At 37.2% G+C, this 26,698-nt stretch overlaps 1 protein-coding gene across 1 annotated transcript in view; it reads right to left on the bottom strand.

The window, feature by feature from the left end:
• Positions 1–15,892: 15,892 nt before the first annotated feature.
• Positions 15,893–26,698, bottom strand: part of LOC143253116 (bleomycin hydrolase) — a 52,334-nt gene continuing 41,528 nt past the window's right edge. Inside the window, exon 12 of the mRNA XM_076506407.1 lies at positions 15,893–16,376. Coding sequence (XP_076362522.1) covers positions 16,225–16,376 — 152 coding nt within the window. The 3' untranslated portion in view covers positions 15,893–16,224. The remainder of the gene's footprint in view (positions 16,377–26,698) is intronic.

Below are 26,698 nucleotides of genomic sequence, written 5' to 3'. Positions count from 1 at the left end.
AAGTAAAAACACAAATTTTAACCTTATATATGTAAAAACTGCTCGTTTTGGTTGAGAAAATATTTTACGCAGAGGCGCGAAGAACGTTTCGACCTTCTTCAGTCATCGTCAGCGTTGTTCGCTCCTCTACGTAAAACATTTTCTCAACCCAAACGAGCCTTTCTACATATATATTCTTCTCTACAAGTGGGTTTTCTCGACATCACTGAAATTTTAACCTTGGTTCTTAGTCTTAAAATCTTAATTAGTTTGAATGTTGCCAGTAATTATTTATTTTCGAGAAGTTTGAAGTATGCGCTGTATTTAAAACACCACTCTCTTTATAAAGTGTAGGTTTGATAGGTCACTCATATTTTACCAAAGTGGTTTGTATAGTTAGTTAGTTAGTTATCACCCTTAGATTCCATCAAGGAACATAGGGCCGCAATCGCTTGCGGATTCTTCAACAGGTATTTAAGTGAGTAGGTTGATTAGCCCGCGGCACCGAGCCGTCCCTAATTTAGTAGTGTAAGACTAGAGGGAAGGCAGCTAGTCATCACCGCCAACTCTTGGGCTACTCTTGTACCAATGAATAGTGGGATTGACCGTAACATTTTATGCCCCCACGGCTGGGAGGGCGAGCATGTTTAGCGCGACATGGGCGCGAACCCGCGACCCTCCGATTACGAGTCGCACGCCTTACGCGCTTGGCCATGACAGTCCGGTTTGTATAGTAAGGTGTATAAACTACTAGAATACCAGGCTAAGCATAATTACAGCATAGTTATATATCAATATACGTATGAAAAATTTCAAGTTTGTAACCCACACTATTTATAAACATTACACTAAGTCGTTCCTGAAAGTTTTTAAGACACATTAACTACCCAATGAGTATGGTAATAAATAATTGATTTGTTATGAATTTCGCGCAAAGCTACAAAAGGGTTATCTGCGCTAGCCGTCCGTAATTTAGAAGTGTATGACTAGAGGTAAGGCAGCTAGTCATCACCACCAACTGCCAACTATTGGGCTACTCTTTTACAACATTATAACGCCCCCACGGCTGAAAGGGCGAGCATGTTTGGTATGACGGGGATTCAAAGCCGCGACCCTCGAATTACAAGTCGAGTGCCTTAACCACCTGGCCATGCCGGGCCAATAAATAATAATAAGGCAACAAGGGTTTGAAGACAAAGGATTTGATCTTAGTAAATAAATTAATTTCATGAATATACCGTTCACTGTGATGGACAAAATGGAAAGTGTATCGTAACTGTTATTATCATTAGCACTGAAAGAATGTTTCTCTTTTGACCTTAAAATATTTTTTGCAAGTGATGAATTTTTCATGAAGAAGATAAAAATAACACAGACACGCAGAGTGAGAAAACAGTTTTACCTGTGGTTTTATATAATACATTTTTACCTGGCGTTCGTCAAAAGAATAATGCAAGAGTATTTTAACTTAATCAAACTGAAATATTATAAGTAGGCGAACTTATTAGTAGTACACAATATTTTCAATTTTTTTTAGATATAACAGATATATACAAGGGGTGTACCCATTGTTTTACTTGAATGTAATAGGGATATTTCAGTCAAATAAACTGAAATATCTTAACGGGCAAATTATTTTACTGTATACATTCTTAACACTGCTTAATTACAAAGTACAGATTTTAAGACTAAGCGTAACACGTGGTGATAGAAGACACCACCTGTATGATGAAACTTTGTAACGCATACTATAACCGTTTCATAATTTATAAATGGAAGAAATTCCCTAAGGAAAAACAGTGAAAGCATTAGGGAAAAACTAATGGTTAAAGGTGAGATTAGTATCACATAATCCGAGTCATCTTTAACGTGTAGGATTGAAAAGTTTTAATTCCTGTTCCTTCTTACTAGTACTGGGCTTTGTCATTTTGATAAGCAGATGGTAGACTAGGGATAAGACAGAGTCTGAGAGTTTGATATGAGTGTGCCAATTGTCCAGTCTGAGCAGTAGCGACCGATTAGCTGGTCGAGGAGTAAAAACCCAAGTTTGAGAAGTCCTCAGGTTCTCGATTTGTTTTTCAATTTCGCACAAAGCTACACGAGTGCTATTCGTGCTAGCCGTCCCTAATTTAACAGTATAAGACCAGAGGGAAAGCAACTAGTCATCACCACCCACCACCAACTCTTGGGCTACCCGTTCACTAAGGAATAGTGGGATTTACCGAAACTTTATAATGCCACCACGGCTGAAAGGGCAAACATATTTGGTGTGACGGGGATTCAAACCCGTGACCCTCGGATTACGAGCCAAGCACCCTAACCACCTGGCCATGCCAAGCCCAAGTTCTCTGTTTACATGTTCTGTGGCTGAGGATGGGCACATTGCTCCAGTAGTTATGTTGTTTGACAAGTACCTAATTCATTATTGTAACTGATGATTCTGACCTCTCTTAATCTATTTACCCAGGTGAACTTTTGACTAAGTATAATTTGGTCTACTTTTGCATTTGAATCCAAAATGTCAGTATTTAAGATGTAAGATATACAAAACTGTTTAATGTAAGTTATTATTTAGTTCATTTGGTGATTAATATTTAATTATTATTTACTTTTATAATAAGTGTTTAAAAATAATTATTTTAAAGGCGATAGTTATGACAAACTTTGTTACGTAAATCGGTCAAGAGCTGTACATTGTGGGTGTGCAGTTCAGTTGTTGCAGCTTGGTGTTGCGTTACTTAAGTCTTCGATAAGTTTCTTCTTTCCTAGAGGCTAGAGTAAATGGGGCCCATCATGGCCAGGTGGTTAAAGGCACTCGAATCGTAATCCGAAAATCGCGAGTTCAAATCCACGTCTCATCAAACATACTCGCCCTTTCAGCGGTGGGGGCGTTATAATAATACGATCAATCCCATTGTTCGTTGGTAAAAGAGTAGACCAAGAGTTAACGGTAAATAGTGATGACTAGCTGCATTCCTTCTAGTCTTACGCTTCTAAATTAGGGACGGCTAGCGCAGATAGCCCAAGTATAGCTTTGCGCGAAATTCAAAATAAATAAACAAACAAACCTAGAGTAAATATTGTTACATCATGAGGTCTCGTAACTTATAAAAAGTTCGAGGTTTCAGTTGGGTATCCCATATATATGGGTGACCAAGTGAGTACAAGTCACGTTCAGTCAAGTAAACATGAAGCTAGACGGCGAGCGAGTAATTTCTATAGTGCTTCACAGCTGTATTGTAACAACAAAGATAGGAAAAACAATTTGTTTTGTCAGTTGGATTTTAAGTAACTGAATGAACCTGTGTGACATTTTAATAAAAAATAGACAATTATTTAAAGCTCTGAATGCGAGTTTGGTAACCAACAAGTTAAGAAGTCACAAAACATTAAGCTAGTGAATATGAAGTTAGACTTTATTATTATTAGTTTCGCCAGAATTTTAAAGTGTGTTTCACAATTTAATAGAGATAAGGAAAATAATTCGTTTTATAAATGAGTGTTATAAAGTAATTGAACCTGTATTTGTGGTTTTTCACGAAATGGAGACATTTATAGAGTTCTGGATGAAACTGTGGTAACGCATGGGGTAAGGTAAATCTATCACAAATTGTGCAGTAAGAAACAGAGTTGGTAAAATTTGGAACCATCTGTATAAATGGGAACGGAATGATTGTTTGAAAGATGTTCATTAAATAAAAGACGGTACTTCCAATCTGGAGTATCTGCCTTTCTCAGATGACTTACAGAAAGGTCACATTTGGGGACTGTAATAAGCCATGGTAGAATGAGCTGACCACTGGATTCTGTAATGTTATCCAAGGACAGACCCAATTCATCAAATTGCGCCCGGATGCAAAGGCCAAATGGAGCAATGGTAGATCGTCTGTTCTGAAACAGTACGGCCCACCGAGGAAGGAAAACGCATCCCCAGGTGGGATGCTTTGTTAAGGAACGAAGTTTCAAAGAATATTGTAAAGATAGTTGCAAACGGCAAAGGTGCAGAGAAGGTTCATGAGATTCAACGTATAAGCTTTGAACTGGAGAGGTACGGAAAGCCCAGTGCAGAGGCAAAGTCCTTGGTGATGAATGGGGTCCAGCATCTTTAAGGCCGAGCCATAGACCATTGATCCATAGTCGAGTTTTGATCGAATAAGAGCACGATATACCTTTAACATTGAACATCGATCTGCTCCCCAACTGGTAGAAGAGAGGACACGAAGGATGTTCAGTGCTCTTGTGCATTTGACCCGAAGCTGCTTTAAGTGTGGTATAAAGGTCAGCTTACGGTCAAAGATAAGCCCCAAGAACTTGGTCTCAGGGACCACTGGCAGCGAAACTTCACCGATATGAAGTTCAGGATCAGGGTGAATACCCCGTTGGCGGCAAAAGTGCATGCATACGGTTTTAGAGAGAGAGAAAATTAAAGCCGTTCGCCATAGTCCACTTCAGTACACGATTAAGGGCAGTTTGTAGTTGCCGCTCAATATATCTCATGTTTGACGACTGACATGAGATGTGAAAGTCGTCGACATATAGCCCATTCGCAATAGTGAGAGGGAGTTGTTCAGTGATGGCATTTATCTTTATACTGAAGAGTGTGACACTCAAAACACAGCCTTGAGGGACTCCAAGTTCCTGTACAAAAGAACGGGAAATTGTCGAACCCACATGAACTTGGAATCTCCTCTCCATTAAAAAATTTTTCATAAACATGGGTAAATGGCCACCTAACCCATATGTATGGAGGTCTCGCAAAACGCCATACCTCCATGTTGTGTCATAAGCCTTCTCAATGTCAAAAAATATTGATACAAGATGTTGGCGTTTGAGAAAGGCTTCTCTGATTGATGTTTCAAGACGAATTAGGTGGTCTGTGGTGGAGTGCTGTCATCGGAACCCACACACTGGCTGGGCGAGAGGAGGTTGTTTGATTCAAGGAACCAAACAAGACGAGCATTAACCATCCTTTCTAAGGTCTTACAGAGACAGCTCGTCAAAGCAATTGGACGGAAGTTTGAAGGAATCTTGGAATCTTTTTCTGGCTTAGAGAAAGGTAAAATAAGAGCCTGGCGCCAGGCATCAGGAAAAACATTCTCCTGCCAGATCCGGTTAAAGACAATCAGAAGGACATCAAGAGAAGCAGGAGATAGATGGTGCAGCATGTCATAATGAACATCATCAGGTCCAACAGATGAACTGGCAGACTGATGAAGGGCCATTTTCAGTTCCACCAATGCAAAGGGACAATTATAGTCAAAGAAACAGTCAGTTCGAAAGGAAAGAGGTGAACGCTCTACCCGAGTCTTGATGGCCAAGAAGGTGGAGGAACAAGCAGAAGTGCTAGATACCCGGCAAAAGCTTTCACCTGGTGTATCAGCGATGCTCTGGACATCAGCCACCTCCTGACCATCAGAGAGTAAGATCGAGAGAGGGACAGAATTGTAGTGCCCATTAACCTTTCGAATCCTGTCCCATATGATCTTGGAACTGGTGGTTGAAGATATGCTAGTGGTGAACGTAATCTAAGATTCCTTCTGGCTTTGACGTCTTACCCACCTAGCATGTGCATGGGCCCGTTGGAAAGCGACACAGTTTGAAAGTGTAGGATATCTACGAAAAGTATCCCAGGCCCGTTTTTGAGCCTTCCGTGCTAAGTGGCAAGCAAAATTCCACCAGGGACGAGGATATCGTAGAAAACGTGTCGAGGTTTTAGGAATACACTGAGAAGCTGCTTGTATAATACAGCCAGTTACCGCTGCCACACAGTCGTCTATGGATGGCTGATTTACGATGGCAGGATCAAGTTCTGTGTGACCAGTGAAAGTGAGCCAGTCTGCCTGATCCAGCTTCCACCGGGGCACGTGGGTTGGGTGGCATCGACCACGGCCAGTCTCTCTTAAAAGGACAGGAAAATGATCACTGCCTTGTGGATTACTGTCAACCCTCCATGAAAAATGAGAGAATAATGAAGGGGAGCAAACCGAGAGATCAATAGCGGTAAAGGACTGACTAGGTGGATGAAAATAAGTGGAAAAACCAGTATTAAAAAGAGAAAGATTGTGATCAGAGAGCATACGCTCTACAGAGCAACCCCTCCCATCAATAACAGCACTTCCCCAGAAGGGATGATGTCCATTACAGTCCCCCAGGATTAAAAAAGGAGACGGCAACTGTTCAACGAGAGCATCAAGGTCTGATTGATCATATGTCTCTCCAGGGGACAGGTAGAGAGAACAAACAGTGATGGTATGACCCAATAAACACGGATGGCTACGGCCGAATGGTGACTGTATCAGTAGGTTTGAGAAATGTTTCTTGTAAGGAAAGACAAACAGGATGGTAGGAAGCAATCAGTGTTTTGCTATCATCCAGATTAGAACGTAAACCTCGACAGTTCCACTGTATCAAGGTGGCCATTTTTAATGACGGGTAGGTAAATTGGCTGGAGAACCCTTCTATCTACGACCACGTCTTTTTTCCTTAGTGTCCTTAGTCGGAGGATGTCTATTAACCTCCATGGATCCTGCCCTGGGTCGAGTGGGCAGGTCTTTGGTATTGGAAGGGGATTCCAGTGACTGAGGATGCAAACGAATGATTGTTTTGCCTCTTGGGGTGGGAGAAAAAGATGTATCAGAAGAAATGCCTGTATTTGAAACTGAAAAATGTGGATCTTGAGGTTTGTTGGAATGTATGGGAGAAACAGAGATGGGTGTGGAAGTCGATTCATCAACTTTTTTAACCATGGAGGTCAAAAAGCTTTTCATTTGTTTTGAAAACGATTCTCTTGGAGGCACAGAGAGATCTGTCTGCACTCCCACTGTAGTTGTGGAATGAAGTGCAGCAGCATATGTCCGAGATGGAGTGGTGGGCAGCAATTTCCGAGCCTCACGATAACTAAAGTTATGTATCGTTTTCAAATGTTGCATCTCTTTTTCCTCCAACCATTTTGGGCAAGAACGAAAGTAGGAGGGGTGAAAACCATTGCAGGTGACGCAATGTGGGTCCAAGTCACATTCATAGGCATCGTGGTCCTTGCCCCCACAACGAGCACATGTCAGGGAACCACATGATGTCTTTGAGTGGCCTAACCTCTGACATTGGAAACATCGGATAGGGTTTGAAATGTATGGCCATACCCTGCAAATGAGATAACCTGCCTTGATGGTGGCAGGTGCACGTGATGAAGTAAATGTCAAAACGAGGGTATTTTTTGGCAGTGTAACTCCATCTTTGCAAGTGGAGATGTGCCTCACTGCAAAAACTCCTTGAGTGGAGAGACCAGCGAAAATCTCTGACTCGGGGACGTTCTTCAAATCCATCTCAACAATAACTCCTTGTGAAGAATTCAAGGTAGCATGAAGGGTAACCTCAATAGGTATATTCCCAATTGCCGTTGAATTCAAGAGGAGTTCACTGTGATGAGTTGTGAATGTTTCATCTAATATGTCTCCAGATCAAAGCTACTTTACTGACTTTGGAGATCCAGCAAGTCCCTTCTGAAGAAAAAAGAGGGGGACAATTGCCCTAAAGGTTTTTCCAAAAGAGAATGTAATATAAGAAAATGAGGTACGTGTGTTACAGATGTTGAAGATTGCTGTTCAGTCTTCAAGACGTGGTCGCTTAACCATTGACTGTTTTTTCACTATTTTATTTAATTGTTTTGAAGGAGGATCCATAGGAAAAAAGAAAAATTTCGGTACCCACTGACCCCACCCACCATGGAGCCCTACGAGGGGATGCACCACAAAGTCATGCAAGAACAATGCAGCAACGCCAGGGTTTCCTGAGCACTATACCCAAACACTAGCATCAGGCACAATGTCCACAACACCCGTTGAGAACTTCCAACACTGGTACTTGGTTGACTCTAGCCCAAGTGGACCAGCCGATTGACCCAACGAAGGCCACCCAAAGGCTGCCCGTCTACAGGAATTCAAGGCCAAAGTGGTGTGTTAGGGTTGGACCCCCTCAACCACCAGGATCCTCTCCTCTCCATCACGGGTCGCCACGCACGGCAAACACATGGGTGGATGTTTAGATCCCAGAGAAGATAACCAGACAAAACAGAACCTTCCCTGGGAGGTCCCCTCACCACGTACAGGAATCCACACGGAGGGGAACTGAACTAGTGTTGACTTTGACAAGTAAGGGAAGATTTAAAGTTTTAGATTCAACTACGATATTCTATAAATAACTTTTGTGCATACATTTGAGTTATTTTGAATATATTATTTTAAAAGAAGTAGATTGTGCGCTGTTTGTTTATTGTTCCAATTTATCGCAAACACGATACAGATTCTTACAAAAAAAAAAAAAAAAACCCAGCCAACACATGAAAATACCCTAAGGTTAAGTTTTATTCACAGTGAGTATCTTTCACTGACGTACCAGTGGTATTCTATCTTGTTCCAGTTAATCTTGTTTTTGAAGCCTTTCATTTCCTTGTTTGCTGTGAAAATTGTTTCCTAATCAACTTCATGAAATTCAAAATTGCTCCATGATATCCAGGACTTTCTCTAAAGTAAGAAGCATGAAGTTACTGTAGAGAGTGTCCCAAACTGATGTTTACAGTCAGTGAGACAATGGACGAAGTTTTGTTGCTTCTTAACGTGTCTGATTTGGGATTGTTTACAAACTCAGTGAATGGGTAGACAGTGATGTTCCCAAGGGCTGAATTCATTATTTGTCTGCTGATAAAGACTCTGAAGCCACTGGGAAGTCCAGGAAAGTTTCCAGCATTAGATAATTATGCTCAACACCATCCTAACTTAAAAAAAAACAACCTAGCCTTCAAGCAATCTTCAGGAGTCATTACCACTACTGACACTACCCAAAGAAGGGAAAGCCCAAGAGCAATGTAGCCCATTAACTTTTCCTATCATAGTGTGTGGCATTGCCATGAGGTTGAGGTGACAGATTTGATCATATCTCCAGTAGAACCACAGCATTACAAAACCAAAGGAGAGCTTTCTGGTAACTAAGTATAAGCTGAAGGGTATCCAAGTCCCAGGAGGGAAGAGGCAGGTCAGACTCTACCAAGACTTTGATACCAGCTACAAAAACCAGTGTGATGGTAATGCAGATGACCAGATGGCTCACTCAGTGGTTCTTGCTGTCAAAAAGGAATATTTTGCTTCAAGGGCTGGACCTACCAGAAGACTGAAGGGGACATATACCAACACAGCATCCAAGGCACCATGAGCAAAACGATTATAAGAGATATCCCAGAAGAAGCTAAGTGTAGAACTCCTCTTCAAGCTTCCAAAGGGCATTAAAACAGATTCCAGCACTCAAGCACCACTGTCAGGAGACAGTAGTCAAATGACTGAAAGGTTGGTCTCTTTAATTGGGAACAAGATTAGTTCTGGCAAAGAGCCATTTCTCTGTAACAAAAACAAAATGAAAAAGAAGTTTGGTACCTGTTGCACAGGTTACCCAAGTCCAAGTAGAACCAGGTGAGGACTCAAGTACATCACAAAACAGCCACATCCACCAATTAATAGATAAGAGTGATGTTGGAATTTTTGCTGGTGGTGTTTCACTTTAAATTTAATGTCCACTAATGGTTCTGACTGAAAAGCCAGTACCATGTAAAAAATAAGACACTAACAGAAGAGGCAACAATAGAAATATGAGTTGAGTATTTATTAATTACAAACTTACAGAGAATCATAAACTAATCACAAAGCCATACAAAAAAGTAGTGTAAAACATTCACCCAAGCAAAATACAGTAATCTGACTGAATGATAATATCATAAACTAGTCTCATTTTGAGCATGTTTACACATATAAGAAAGAGCTACTGGAAAGAGTATTAGTTTAATTTAGAATGACACTCTGTAAATAAAAATGTGAATGTGTTTTCAAAAGTGATAAACAGGTATGGGGATAAATGCTGTTTAATGGTGCAGAGTCACATGGACCATTTGCACCAAAGAATTATGTTTATAATGATGTTCCTAAGACAACCATTTAAAAACGTTTAAATCAAAATAAAAAAACTTGATAGAATACAAGTTTATTTTACATATATGATTAAATAATAAAGTATAGTTAACAGAAATAAAAGGCCCAATCATTCATAAAAACTAAGTCAGCACAAGAAGTAAATCTAGAACATACTTTGGAATTTAGGTCTTGTTTGGGTATTAAAAAAAACAGTAAAATTATCACCAATATTAATTAATCATTTAAATATATTATACATAATTAAATGCTGTATACAGTAGACATAGTTTTCTTCTTCAGGTCTGTAGACTTGTGTAGCCTCTTTTAGTGCTGAAAACAACAGAATAGTTATTAATAGTCCTCCAAGCTGCAATATTCTTTGTTCCATATACTGGCTGTATCCCATGGTTGTTTTCTTAAGTTTACATAAGAAAAGCAACCAAAACACTCGCAACTATCTCTTTGTGTGAAAATTCTTTAACATGAAAAAAAAATGTAATTTCCAAACTCTGCCAAAGAAATATTTAATTCAAAGGAGGTAATATCAATAACTGATACCCAGGTACTGAAAAGGGACTCAGTTCTGGTCAGATAATTAAAAACCCAACCTGTAGCCAGGCTTTTTAGTATCTGTGTCAATCACTATATAAAAGAAATCGTGTTCAATTTGGGCAATGTCACAGATTTGGGTGTCACACTGCTCATACATTTGCAGGTTATTTTCCTCTTAGGTAAAACAACCTGTAAGAACTACAGATATTAACTATGCCAAGTTGAAGTTGTGTTTGGTAAACTTTCTCCCTCCCATTACTACACAAATTAGATGACCAATCATCAATGGCCAGTTCCATCTGAAAAAAACTTGTTTATGCATTTCTCACCTAAAATTTCCTGCCAAATGACATGAAGTTTTGGTTAAATGTCAGGCTGTTAATCCACATAAGGAATAATTAAAACAATGGTGTAACCAGTACTGGTAAATTTGCCTTTTATGACAGTGAGTCCATTCCAGCATGATAGAAAGAGAGATAGTTTTGTTTGTTAAAATGTTTACAATTATGGGTGTAAGAAAACTTGGATCACAATTCTCCCCCTAACCTTTTTCAGGTAACACAGAGCTGTTTATTAGTTTGGCATTTTTTCACATAAAGCAATCAGGGCATCTGCACCAAACAACTGGAATAAATGTCAAATGTAAAATAATATCAGGTTAAAAAGTAAATGAATACTAAAAATCAGGTACCAAAGAAACTTAAATACAACTAAGAAGGCATATAACCCATAAACAAACTGACATATAATCAAGTTGGACAGCGTCACCATCACCTATGACACTGCCCAATGTTAGGGACAAACTCTTAGAAAAAATGTTTAAAATGATGCTGCACATAATGACAACACAACAGTAAAACATGCAATTTTGATCTGTGTGTCATAAGGGCTACAAATTGATGGGTCAATACCAGATCAGAAAAAATGAGGAGTTAAAAAAACTGTGACTATTGCACAGCCTAGTCAAAACATCTTCCTCCATATGATCATTATGAAAACAAGATGGCCAGAGAGTAACAGTAGATTTAATCTATAAAAGTTTGTTGTTACATTGTTCATCCCAAGCTGACTGCCAACTGGCACACAGCCAAGCCTTGAATAGAGACCATTAGTCCATATATGGGACAAGCACGGCTATGACAGCACCAGAAAAGATAGACTTAGCTGTGGTATCAGCAATCTCATTCTCATAAATATGTACATAGCCAAGTATTCATAAAAAAACGGATTGAAACAAAAATGGGCCAGTTGTCATTGAACATCAATAAGAATAGGGTGAGAACTAGCAGTAAACAATTCCAGGGTCAGTAGACAGCTAAGAGAGTCAGTGTAAATTGTACAATCAGTGTAATGCGTAATTTTTATGTGATCCGAAGCAATAGAAATGGCATACAACTCAGCAGTGAACACAGAAACTGAAGAGGGGATCCTGAGAGCAACCACAGAGCCACAAGAAACTATAACAGAGCCCACAGAGTCAACTGATTTCAAAACATTTGTTTAAAGGGAAATAGAATAACAGTTTGGAAGATGTTTGGCAAAGAAAAGATGGTACTTCCAATTGGGAGTATCCACTTTTCTCAGATGGCTCAAAGAAAGATCACAAGTGGGGAGGGTAATTAGCCACAGTGGGTATGGTTGATTATTGGAAACAGAAACATCATCCACTGACAAATCCAATTCAGCCAGCTACACTTGGATATAAAGGCTAAAAGAAGGAACTGCAAACTGTCTACTACAAAAGAGTATAACCCACTTAAGTATGAAGATATAACCCCAGGTAAGATGCTTTCATAAAAAATCAAAACTTGGTAGCATACTGCAGAGAAAGTTGCAAATAGTGGAGAACACATAGCTGCTTTATATGACAAATGACAGTAAGCTTACAGTCAATGATAAATACCAAGAACTTTGCCTCAAGGGCAATGAGAAGAAGTTCACTGAGACGAAGTTCGGGATTGGCGTATAAACTTTGTTAGTTGCAAAACTGTATACAAATGGTTTTGGAGAAAGAAATGCTGAATTCATATGTTTTGGTCCACTTGAACAAGTGACTGAGGGTAGTTTGAAGCTGCCACTCAAAAAACCTCATGTTCGATGACAGACATGAAATGCAAAAGTCATTGATGTAGAGGTTATTTGCAACTGTAGAAGGAGGTTGTTGAGTAATAGCATTGATTTTCCAACTGAAAAGCAAGACACTCAAGATTCCAAGTTCATGTGTAAAATAATAAGATAATGCAAAACCTACACTGACTTAGAATTGTGTCATGGAAAAGATTAAGGGTAAAAATGGGCAACTGGCCATGCAACCCATATGAATGGAGGTCCTGCAAAATACCATACCTCCAAGTAGTGCCATAAGCCTTCTCAAGTGAAATCAGATGGTCCATGGAGCCAAACAAGACACACTTTAACCATCCATTCTAACATCTTAATAAAGCAGCTAGTTAAAGCAACTGGAAAATAATAAGGAATTTTTCTAAGGCTTACAAAAAGTTAGGAAAATGGCTTTGCATCAAGCATCAGGAAAAATTTTCTTCTGTTATATCCACTTAAACATAGCTAGAACAAGAGCAAAAAAGGTAGAAATGAGATTGTATTGTATCTCACAGTGAATGCCATCAGGTCCAACCAATGCACTACTAAGCCAGTGAAGATCAAACTTAGGTTCCAACAGTGTAAAGGGCCAGTTATAATCACAGAAACAATCAGTGCAAAACGAAAGAGGTGATTGAACTGCCCAAGACTTGATAGTCAAGAAGGCAGAAAGCAGGAGAAGAAATAAAAGTGCTGGAAAGATAAGCAAACCACTCCCCAAGAGTATTGGTGATTCTCTGTATATCAGCAGCTTCCTAGCCATCAGAAAAGAAGATAGAAAGGAGATGGGAAGTATACCTATCACTGACCTTCCAAATTTTGTCCCATATAACTTTGAAACTGGTGGTAGAAGAAATGCTGGTTATGAGCTTAATCCAATATTTCTTTTGGCTTTGATGTCAGACCTGCCAAACATGGGTGCAGGCATGTTGAAAATTAATGAAGTGGGATACATAAAAAAAAGATATCTCAGATCTGTTTCTGAGCCTTCAGTGCCAGCATGAACACCATGGATGAGAATATCTTTGGAAACATTGAGGTTTTTGGTATAGAATGAAGATTTGCTTGAATGATATAATCATTCACTGTCTCCATGCAGTCAGTAACAGATGTAAGGCTAACAACAGCAGGATTGATTTACAAGAGAGAGAAATGAAAGAGAACCAATTAGCCTGGTCCATCATCCACCATGACACTTGAGTTGGATGGCATCAACCCCAGCCAATCTCACTCAAAATGTTAGGCAAATTATCCCAGACCTTTGGGACACCACCAACCCTCCAATAAAAATGAGGAAAATAAAGGGAAACAGACAGATAGATCAAGAGCAGTAAAAGATTGACTAAGTGCAAAAAATAGGTATGTGAAACATTACTGAAGAAAAATAGTTTGCAATCCAAGAGTATACACTCCAATGAACAACCAGTCTCATCAATATCAGCACAACCCCAAAGGGAATTGTGACCATTAAAGTCACCCAAGACAAAAAAGGCAGATAACAACTGTTCTATAAAATCATCAAGGTCTGACTGATCATAAATTTCTCCAGAAAATAGAGACAGGTAAAGAGAGAAACAGTAATAGTTGGACCCAAATGATATATGAATGGTTACAGCCTCCAAGTGAGTATCAAGTGACACATACAAGATGGGTACATACCAGTCAACCAGCAAAGCCATTCCTCAATGAATTTGATGCCTTGATGTCAAATTTGGAACATTGCTCAGCAGAATAACCTCTTTCTTACATGTAGAGATGCATCATACAGCATAAACTCCTTGGTTGGAGAAATCAGCAAGGATTTCTGACTCAGGAAAAAATAGAGATATATGTCCTATGGATTTCTCAGCCAAGGAATGTAAAATTTGAAAACAAGGTACAAGAAATGACTTGAGTGGTGACTGTGGAACAAAGTCCTCCATTTATTGTTGCTTATCAATTTTTTTATTATTATTTTTTATCTGAAGGCAGGGGATCTATAAGAAAAAGATTCAGTACCCACTGATCCCACCCACCACAGTGTCCTGAGAGATGATGCACTACAGTGCCAAACAAGGACACTGCAGCAATGTTAGGGTTTTTGAGCACTATACCCAAATGCCAGCATCAAACACAGTGTCCACAACACCCAATGAGAATGCCAAATACCGGCACTCAGTTGACCCTAGCCCAACAGTACCAGCCAACTGACTCTGGAATTCAAAATCAATGTAGTGTGCTGCAGTGTCCCAGGCACCATACAACCATCAGCATCTTCTCTTCTCCTTCATGGGTCACTATGCACGGCAAACACATGGGTGGATGTTCAGATCCAAGAGGAGGTAAACTAATTATAGAACCTTCTTTGGGAGGTCCCCTCACCATGTACAGGAATCCACCTCAAGGGGTATTGTGGAGCTATACAGATACACAGTTCATTGGCATTAGTATGAATAATATAGGTATTCAAATAAAAAACAAAAACAAAAAAACTATAGAACTGCAACAAATGTAACAACAAGGCTGCAATTCCATATCCTCCAATTTCTAAAATTTTAATTAATGTTTTACTGTTTCCTTTAAGGCAGTGAATGAATCCTAACAAAGTTACATAAAATAGACCATTCAGAGAAGGACGTACCATTAATACTGTTGAAGATTTTTTTTTAAGAAATTAGCTCTAATACTGAATAATATGCTTAAAGTTTTCATTAGCCTAAAAGTCTTTTAAATGTTGAAATTAAATAGGTTTTGTATCAATATTATAAATTTGAAAATAGCTTTTGTTCATGGTTGTCACGGCATTTGGAACTAATTTCCTATGTGTATTTGTTCCTATAAAAATATTGTGTTTGAATACTATTCTTTTGAGAGAAAAAGAAATCACTTTAACCATCTAATTTCAATAAATAAAAGTTTTTCTTATGCCTAATTATTCAGTAAGGAATATTTGAAAATGTGCAAACCGGTTAAATTCTTAGAGAATTGGTTATATTTTGTGATTTGTCACCCAATAATAACTGAAATTATTTACACTCTTTGTAATCTAAAGAGTACAGGGTTTTACTGTTCTCTTATTTACATATTACTTTTCACTTTCTTAGTTGAATAACATTGTTTTAGTCCATTACCTAATTGTCAAGAAATGTTTCTTATAGTTCTTACATTTAAAGTTAAATTTAATTCAAAGAGAATGTTTGTTTAAACATTTCTAGAGTTACAGTGATATTTATTGAAATATTTTCTACTACATATGTTCCTTGGTCACCTGTTCTAGTTTTCACAGAGCTGTGTGTTTGTAGTCCTAGATAATGCATTCTGATACTGAATTTGTACCAAAAATCATTTTGAGATATATTTTATTAAGGATTATCATATGGGTTCTCATTCTCAGTAAATCTTGGTTACAGTAGTTCCATCTTGGCAGCAAAATTGAAGACAATTTGCTTTGAAGGTAATGTGATACAGCCAATTGATTTCTTTTAGTACAGGTATGGTAATAAAAATTGGAAATTTTCAGACATTTAAAGCATATATTTGGATAATAAATGATTACTTGATAGTAAAACTATCACATGATGGTCTTGCATTTCATTAGTCTGGTTAATTTCATGAATTTTATCTTCAGTTATCAGGTACAATAGAATAGCTTAGTTGAAGATCAATATGCAAGAGCTCCCATTGGGTCCCATGCTGGCAGAAGAACTGGTTCCTTCTTAAAAACCTCCATCACATCCTCTGATACAAATTTTTTGTCTATAACAATTTCATAAACATACTCCCTGAACCACTCTGAGGTCATCATCAAGTAACCTGTAATAACCATAAAGAAAACAATGCTAAATCAACAATGTTTATTTTACACATATTCTCCCAACTCAACCACCTACAATCGTATAATAAATTTCTGTAGTAACATATGCTACTTACATATAATTATCTCAAAATACAACAAAATCATACTTTTATCTCAGCCAGTTAGAATCTGTTTACACTGGGTTATATTAATATATAACCTAAAATGTCTTCCATAAGAGTAACCTAATAGCTTTTTTACTCACAATGAAATTGTCTTTTTTTTTCTACATGTCTATGTGTATGCATGCAAATGCATTTACTTGAGTACTTTTTAAATTTCGATAAGAATAGCTAGAGTTAGATGAACCAAAAACAAGTTGTAATCTTCTAATTAGTTTTCATAATGAAATAGAAAACCTTTTTTCAGGTTGTTATGGGCTTTAAACACAAAACCATGTCATATTAAATTAAACAAAAATTCATTGTCTAAATATTACTGATACTCTTTAACAAAACAGGTACATACAAATTACATTCAACAGAAACTGCTAAACGAACTTAACATAAAGATATATTTATGTGCAAAAGGTATGTCCACATCCGTGATGATGAGAAAATCCACTTGTAGATAAAATTATATATTTAAAAATGGCTGGTAGAGAAAGCACTAATAAAGGAATGAACAACGTTTCGACCTTCTTTGGTGAACCTGACGATGACCGAAGAAGGTCAAAACGTTGTTCGCTCCTCTATTAGTGCTTTCTCTACCCATACCAGCCATTTTTAAATATATAAGTATGCCAACAATATCATTAGATGAGTTCATGAGGAATTATTTCACCAACAAATGATGCTTACATGTACCAACATTAGTTTTTAGACATCTACATATACCAGATAGCTGATTCCCTCTATAAATGAATTTCACCTTTGTTTTAGATAGTCATGTGGTGCCCAAACAAATTGTTATTTACTTTCCCTCACAACACTCTAAATTCAAATATTTATTCTTAGTTTTATTATTATTATATATTCTTGCTTGTTTTGCTTTATCATTCCTATTCTTATACCTCTCAATAACAATTTTATTAATTACATCATCAAACCAAGAAGTTGTGAATCTTTCCTAGCTTTTAATCAGTGATGTCGAGAAACCCACTTGTTGAGAAACTTATATGCAAAAACGGCTCGTTTGGGTTGAGAAAATATTTTACATCGTCAGGTGACCGAAGAAGGTCGAAACGTTGTTCGCTCTTCTATGTAAAATATTTTCTCAACCCAAACGAGCCGTTTTTGCATATAAATTTCCTAGCTTTTGAGGAATGTCTTTCAACTTCAGTAATGACCATTTTCTTTCTCCATACAGCTATTTCAAATATTTTATATTTCTTGTTTCTGTCATACTGTAGCTGATTTTTTGTTTGTTAAATGTGTAGTAGGAAACCAATTATTTATTCACCTAATCATCTAAATATAATGAATGATCACTATGCATATGTAAATACAAAGGATACTTCATGCTCAAACCTAACAAACTAAGCCAAGTCCACAAACGTAAAAAATATCGAAGTCAACTATCATGGGTCTAGAAACATGAAGGCAATGCAGCATAAGAACATCTTATAATGATGTTCTGTTAAGAAATGTTAAGATAAAACTGAAAAAACAAAACAAAAAACGTTTACTAACATTTTACAGCTGAGAAACCAATAATAATAATGTTTCATATATATGCATTTGTGTGTATGCATATATTAATCAATCAATACACCTAATGCTATGCAATATGTCAATTATTAAAAGGCAATTACAATCATCACTATAAAACAATAATGGACTCAATATAAACCAGACACAATATAATAAAATTGAAATCCAAAATTATTTCTTCATTATTATTTATTGTTATCTCCCTTAAGTCATAATGGATAATGCCTGTGGTTAAACCACTCAAATGTATTGGGGATAGTACATCTATCATGCAAAACTTAAATGACGATGCACAACTTGCCAGTAAGTAAGGAGAATCAGTTAAGGGTTAGAAATTGAGTGCTTGAATCCACATCTCAAATCCAACTGCCTTTTGTTGTTTGCAGCCAGTTGTGAGAAGACAGCTACCCTTAATATTTAGAAATGGCTCTTAGACAGAATTAAATCCACCCAATATAATTCTATAAATTGAAACTCTCTACCTCTTCCCTTTATTTAATAATATGGAAAATATACTTACAGTAGAAATGAGTCACCCTAAATTTCTACAGAACTCCCAGCCTCCACCCTTTTATCTAATAATTAGAGATGTTAAATTAAATGAAGAATCCTTACTGTTTATGCACAAAATGGGTAAGCTGAAACCAACCCAGCAACCTGAAGTTGGTCATTCTCTCTGATGTATGGAACTATTTCAAATGTGACAGTTTGTTACTTAGACCAACTAACTAACACCCTTTAAAAGTCTCCATGAACAAGAGCTTAACGTGCAACATAATTTCACATTTATTATAAAAAAGTAAAAAAAATTATTAAATCAGCATTGAAAAAACCCATTATTTTCCAGTTTATTAATTAATAATTCAACATTATCCATAAAAGAATTACTGCTATTACAAACTGCTAATTTTTAATGGAGATATAATAGTCCCTTTACCAATATTGATAGAACAACACTGTTAAGAGTGGGTAAACTAAGAATGGGAAAATCAAATTACCTTTTCATGTAAAAAATAGTCAACCATATTCTACCTTCTACTAAATGATTGTCTATAACTAAATACTGAACATGAATATCACTGCTAATACATCTTTCTGTTATAAACTTTGTCAGGTATTTTATGTTAGGATCAAAATTCAGATTAATAAGTGAAATCAGATTATCTGTGTAATGAAAACTACAGGAATACAAGTTAGGGTTTAATTTTTGTTACAAAATGAATATTCATAGGAAAATAGATGCAAGTTGGTCATGTTTAAGGAGAAATTAGCACCCATTGGAATTCCCACTGTTTGTTTATACATTTTTTCATTGAAAGTGGTACAACTGTTATAAGTAGAAAAATTAAATATATTTTTTACATTAATATTTAGTGAATTTATGTTTCAAAATAATTATTTCTGCATCTTTATATTTATCACATTGAACTAAAATGAACCAAAACTGATCTCAAAGATTTAATTATGATCTTTAACAACCTAAAACCCTAATTAAATCTTTGAGAACTGTTTTAGTTCATTTTAACCACATGCTAAATTGAAAGAAAAAATAATTTTCATCTATAGAACAAATGCTCTAGTTGTGCAGAAGAATACAATTAGATATCAGTGATTATATTAATAAATATAATCAAAGATCTTAGCACACCCTCTACATTCCTACACTCAATTACACAACCCCCTTCAAACCTGTGGTCAGCTATCGGTCAGTTACCTCTTTCTTTCTTTGTAAACCTGACAATGACCAAAGAAGGTCTAAACGTTGTTCGCTCCTCTACATAAAAATTTTCTCAACCCAAACCAGCCGTTTTTACATATATATTTTTAAATACAATTAGATAGCTGTATAATTGTATAAAAGAACATGTACCTAGAAAATGTGAGAATTCATCTATCATTAGATATGTTTTAACAAAGTAAAACATTGCTGTCACTAAGTCAATCTGAAGGTAGGTAGGTAGGTATTCAATGTTTTTTGGCACAAAGCTACAAGGCTATCTTGTGCCAGACAAGATGTGGTACAGTATAGGTATAGGGAAATTAAGGTAAAAAGTAAAATACATAAAATTAGGAACCACCAGGAAGACTGAAGCAAGAAGTACACCCTTGCTGTTAGTCACCTGAAGTTGGCCTTTTCCAGTCCTGGGTTCAGTTCAAAATAAAAATAAAAACTAAAATGTGTAAAATTAAGACATGCCAGGAAGATTGAAGCATCAAGATCAAATTTGCAGTCAGTCACCTGAAGTTGACCTTTCCAGTCCTGGGTTCAAGTCAAAATAAAAATTGAAATGTGTAAAAGAAATCATGTTAAAACATTAAAACGTGTAAAAGAAATCATGCTAAAACACTATATAGTCCAATAAAAAACCTTAAATTAAGTGTAAAAGAACAATGGCTCTTAAAAATGTAAAAACATGAGTGAGATGGACAGTATTACCTATAAATGGGCCAAAGTCAAGGGCAAACCTGCCTTACAAATATCTTTAAAATGGTGTCGTCGTTCCAGGTTGTAATGATGGCATGATAATAAAATGTGGATGATTGTGATCTGAGTGCCACATGGACCACACAAGTGGTAGGTTAAAAAACTGTGACCAATGCATATCCTTGCCAAAACAACCTCCTCTCTTCGATCCTTACAGAAGCAAGAGGGCCAAAGACCTAGAGAAGGTTTGATTTGAAAAAGATTGTTATTGTGTTGCTCATTCCAGGTTGCCTGCCATCTGGTGTACAGTCTGGATTTGATAACTGGACCACAGTCCATGTATGAGATGGGTACTGGGATGATAGATCCAGAACAGACAGACTTTGCTGTTCTGTTGGCCAGCTCATTTCCACAAATACCAATATGACCTGGTATCCAAAAGAATTGAACGGAGACAGATGGGCCAGTTTGTTTTCGATGTTGATGAGAAGAGGGTGGTGACTATCATGGAATGATTCCAGGGCCAATAGACAGCTAAGTGATTCTGTATATATTGTACAATTTGAATATTGCATTATTTCAATATGATTTAGTGCAAGAGAGATGGCATACAATTTGGCAGTGAAAACATAAACTGAAGGGGAGAGTCTGTGTGCCACAATTGAACTGTCGCAAACCATGGCAGAGCCAACTGAGTCACCCGATTTGGAAACATCTGATATATAAGAATGGATGAATCATATGAAAGATGTTCACCAAAGAAAGAGCAATATTTCCAATTGTGTGTATCTGCTTTCCTCAGATAGCTCAAAGATAGGTTACAATTGGGGACAGCAATTTGCCATGGTGGAATAGGCTGATTTGAAGAAACTGCAATGTTATTCAAGAATAAATCCAATTCTTCTAATTGTGCCTGGATACGGAGACTAAAAGAACAGTGGCATATTTTCTGTTATTAAAAAGTGTGGTCCATTGTGGTTGAAAAACACAGTTCCAGGTAAAATGCTGTGGTAAGCACCGAAGTTTGGAAGCATACATTAGAGATAGTTGCAAACAGTGAATATATAGAGGGGGTTCATGAGATTCCATATACAGGCTTTGTATGGGAGAAGTACGAAAAGCTGCAATGCAAAGCTGAAGCCCCTGGTGATGGACAGGATCCAACATTTTCAGTGCTGAGGTTCTGGCAGAACCATAAACCACATACCCATAGTGAAGTTTGGATCAGACTAGGGCATGAAAAAATTTGAGCATGGAGTATCGATCTGCTCCCCAAGAAGTAGAAGAGAGGACATGGAGAATGTTCAATGCTTTTACACAGTTGATACAAAGTTGCTTGATATGCGATATAAAATTTAATTTACAATCAAATATAAGACCTAAGAATTTTGCCTCAGGGACAACAGGAAGTACAACATCATCAAGACGGAGTTCTGGATATGGGTGGATTCCCCATTTGCGGCAGAAATGTATACAAACTGTTTTAGACAGTGAAAGTTTAAAACCATTTGCTGTGGTCCACTTCAGTATCTGAGTGATTGCAGTTTGTAGCTGCTGTTCAATAAACCTCATGTTTGATGACTGACATGAGATGTGAAAGTCATCAACAAAAAGACTATTTGCAACTAACTGTAGGGGGTAGCTGTTCACTGATGGCATAAATCTTTATAATGAAAAGTGTGACACTCAGAATACAGCCCTGATGGACTCCAAGTTCCTGTGAGAAAAAATGAGAAAGTGTTGAGACCACAGGGACTTGGAATCATCTCTTCATTAAGAATTGCTTGATGAAAAGTGATAAGTTGCCACGCAATCCATATGAGTGAAGGTCTCGTAAGATGCTATATCTCATGTTGTAACGTAAGCTTTTTCTAAATAAAAAAAAACAGTAACAAGATGTTGTCGCCTTAAAAAGGCTTCTCTGATTGATGTTTCAAGGCAAATTAAGTGGTCTATCATAGAGCGTAGTCTTTGGAACTCACACTGAGTAGGTGAGAGGAGGTTGTTTGATTCAAGAAACCAAACGAGGCAGGCATTGATTATTCTATCTAAGATCTTACTGAGACAACTTGTAAAGCAATTGGACGGTAATTCAAAGGAATAGTTGGATCCATCCCAGGTTTCAGAATAGGGAGTATGATAGCTTGTTGCCAAGTGTCAGGATAGATATTTTCCTGCCATATCCAATTAAAGACAGATAGGAGAATAGTAAGAGAGTTCTGGGATAGGTGGTGTAACATCTAATAATATATATTATCAGGTCTGACTGATGTATTGCCAGACCAATAAATTGCAAGTTTGAGTTCTATCAGTGTAAGAGGGCGATTGTAGTCATAGGAATGGTCAGTTGAAAAGGAAAGAGGCAGATGCTCTGCCTGTGTTTTAATGGCTAAACAGGAAAGGGATAAGTTCAAAGAACTAGACACACGAGAGAAGAAGTCCCCAAGAGTATTGGCAATGCTCCGTGCATCTGCAACTTCATGGCCATCAGATAATAAGATAGAGAGGGGGGCAGTAGTATATCTTCCACTCACCCTCTGGATCCCATATCCCATATAACTTTTGTGCTGGTTGTTGAAGAAATACTGGAGGTGTATTTAATCCAAGATTCCTTCTGGCTTTGACGTCTAACTTGCCGAGCGTGTACACGGGCTTGATGAAATGCAATGCAGTTTGAGAGCATGGGGGTATCTTCGAAATTTATCCCAAGCACGTTTCTGGGTTTTTCATGTTATAGAACAGGCAGAATTCCACCAAGGGTGAGGATGCCGTGGGGAATATGTCGAGGTTTTAGGGATGCATCAAGTAGCAGCTTGTATGATACTGTTGGTTACTGCTGCTATACAATCATCTATGGCTGATTTACATAAGATGGCAAAATCAAGTTACGAGAGACTAGTGAAAGGCCAGTTGGCCTGGACCAACTTCCACCGAGGTACATGGGTAAAATGGTACTGATCATGGCTAATCTCTCGTAATATGATAGGAAAATGATCACTACCTCATGGATTGATGTCAACCTCCCAGGAAAAGCGAGTGAGTAGCAAAGGGGAACAGACATAAATATCTATAGCTGTAAATGACTGACTGGGTGCATGAAAATGTGTGTAAGAGCTAGTATTGAACAGAGTCAGGTTGTGGTTCAGAAGCATATGCTCTATGATGTGCCCTCTCATATCAATACGGGAGCCACCCAAGAGGGGATTATGCCCAATGAAATCTCTCAAGATTAAAAAAGGGGTTGGCGGTTGCTCAATGAAGGCATCGAGGTCTGATTGATTATAATGCATCTCAGGTGTAAGGTATAGAAAGCAAATAGTGATGGTACAACCCAAAGAGACATGGATGGCTACAGCCTCCAACGGCATGGTCAATGACAGGGATTGGGTGGGCACATGCTGATCAACTAGCAATACAAATATCCCATGTCTCCATCCTACACATAGCCAGTCGTTCCAGTATAATGAATATAGTAACTATATTTGTAGGCAGTACAAATGTTTCCTTCAAAGAAAGACATATGGAATGATAAAAGTCAATCAGATCTTTGATGTCAGTCACATTTGATTGGAAACCTCGACAGTTCCATTGGATTAGTTTGGATATGTGTAATTATTTCAGAGGAGAAGACGGTAAAGAGTCCTACTTATGACTGCGTTTTTTTTTTTCTTTATTGGATGTGGGTCTATTGCCCTCTATGGATCCTGCTCTAGCTTGAATGGTCGGGTCTAAATTTATTGATACATGTACTAATGATTGAGGGCATGGATGAGTGATTTGTTTAATTTTTGGGGTATCAAGAGAGGGAGACCCCAAGGAAACATCTTGAATTGAAGAAGGTAAACAAACGTAAAATTAAAGAAGCCTTACTTATACAACAACTTAAACCCAAAATAAACCAATATAAAGGAACGCCTTTATACCTATATTAATATAATAAATAAAATTATATATTCAAACATCTAATACCACCCTCTAGATTTCGACACACAGTTACACAACCCCTTTCAAACATATGGTCAGCTTCCGGTCAGTTACCTCTTTCTTTGTGAACCTGACGATGACCGAAGAAGGTCGAAACGTTGTTCGCTCTTCTATGTAAAGTGTTTTCTCAGCCCAAACGAGCCGTTTTTGCATATAAATTTCTCAACAAGTGGGTTTCTCGTCATCACTGATTATTATTTCATCACGGCGACTGTAACGAGAAGTGTAAGTTTTGTGTTTTTCTCAGTGTATTTGTACTTACCTGTTACCTGTTACCATTATGTCTGAACTAGCATACCGCATACACCAATATTAACAGTACACGCTCACACCATCGTTAAGAAACTAAGGAATTTAAACCAACGAATTATTAATAGAAGAAATGACATTTATTTTATTCAACAATGTAGAAAAGAACAACTAACCCCTAATGTTGTAAAGGTAAAACTTTCAAAAAATTTTAATACATACACAAACATTATCCAAAATTTACAGAAAAACTACTGAAAGCCATGTTGAACACAAAATACAAAGAACTACATGACTTACAAAAACAAAAAATGAATCTAGACCATCAACTGGCATGCTGCATTAAACCAGAGATTTACGGACTTATACAACGAAACATAAACCAAATCAATACTAAAAACAACAGAGACAAAAAGATCTGCCACAACAAAAAACTAGAAAAACTAAGATGCAAACAACAGAAAAGACACCAAAACGACAAACCGTTGACTAACCTCATAATTAACAGATCCGACCGTCAATTAAACACAGACGAGATACATCTACTTAACAAAGGACTCAACTTCGCTATAGCACCTAGGTACATTCCAACCATAGAAATCAAAACATGTTTAGAAGACCTAGCCAGGAGACTTGTGATACTTTCTACAGAGAACAAAAACAAGGAAACAACCAAAAACAACCAACAGAAAGAAGACAACTTAGATAATTTTATTGACATCCAACAGCCAACCTTCCCAGGTAAAATTACAAATTTATATTTTCCAGAAACACCTAAAAACAACATCTTAAACGATTTTTCAAAGAATTTTCTCACAAAACCATCAACATAATTTCACAAAACAGAAAACTGAAAAACAACCTTACAAAAGAGACATTAATTGCATAAAAAACCTAAAACAAGACAAAACATAAAAATTCTAAAAGCAGATAAAGGTAACGCTATAGTCATAATGAACACGAATGAATACATCCAAAAATGAATAACATCCTATCAGACACCTAACAAATTTAAACCAATACACACAAATCCAACAAAGACACACGAGACGAACTGAACAAATTACTACTACAAATGAAAAAAAGCCAACACAATTTCACAAACACTTTATTCCTACCTACGTAAAACCGACTCACGCGACACCGCAAATATACGGCATCCCCAAACCTCATAAACCAGATTGTCCATTACGACCAATAATGTCCACATATGAATCGCTTAATTACAACCTTGGTAAATACATAGCATGGGCATTCTCCAAATATGTAACATCAGCCAGCTCATTTATCAAAGACTCTTTTAATTTCAAGTCTAATCTAAATCAACTTAATCATAAAGCCTTAATGGCCAGTTTCGATGTTATATCCCTCTTTACAGAAGTTCCAACCACTGAAGCCTGCAAGATAGCCTTAGAACTCTATATCCAGACCCTAACCCAACTATAGAAATTCCCAGTAACCAGTTAGCAACCCTCATAGAATTCACCACGATAAAGACAAACTTCATGTTCAACAACCAAAACTATATACAAACAAACGGCCTAAGCATGGGCAACCCAGTATCACCAGTTCTAGCCAATATTTTTATGACACAAGTTGAAACACAAGCAATTAACACAGCATTACATCCACCACTATACTGGTATAGATATGTAGATGACATGGTTGCGGATTCAAATCTACAGAACACATACTTAATTTTTCAATCACATTAACTCTATACATCCCAACATCAACTTCACATGTGAACAGGAAGAAAACAATCAAATATCATTTCTTAACCTCAAAATTACAAGAACTGATACACAATTTCAAACAGAAATCCACCGAAAAATCACCCATACTGGACTATACATTCCTTGGGACTCAGCACATGAAACAAAACAAAAACTGAACATACTAAGAAACCAAATAAACACAGCCATAAAACTATGCTCACCAGATAAAATTAACGATGAATTAGACAAAA

Source organism: Tachypleus tridentatus, chromosome 6, assembly GCF_004210375.1.
Source record: "Tachypleus tridentatus isolate NWPU-2018 chromosome 6, ASM421037v1, whole genome shotgun sequence".
NCBI classification, from domain to species: Eukaryota; Metazoa; Arthropoda; class Merostomata; order Xiphosura; family Limulidae; genus Tachypleus; species Tachypleus tridentatus.
This window is presented reverse-complemented; position numbering and strand designations above follow the sequence as displayed.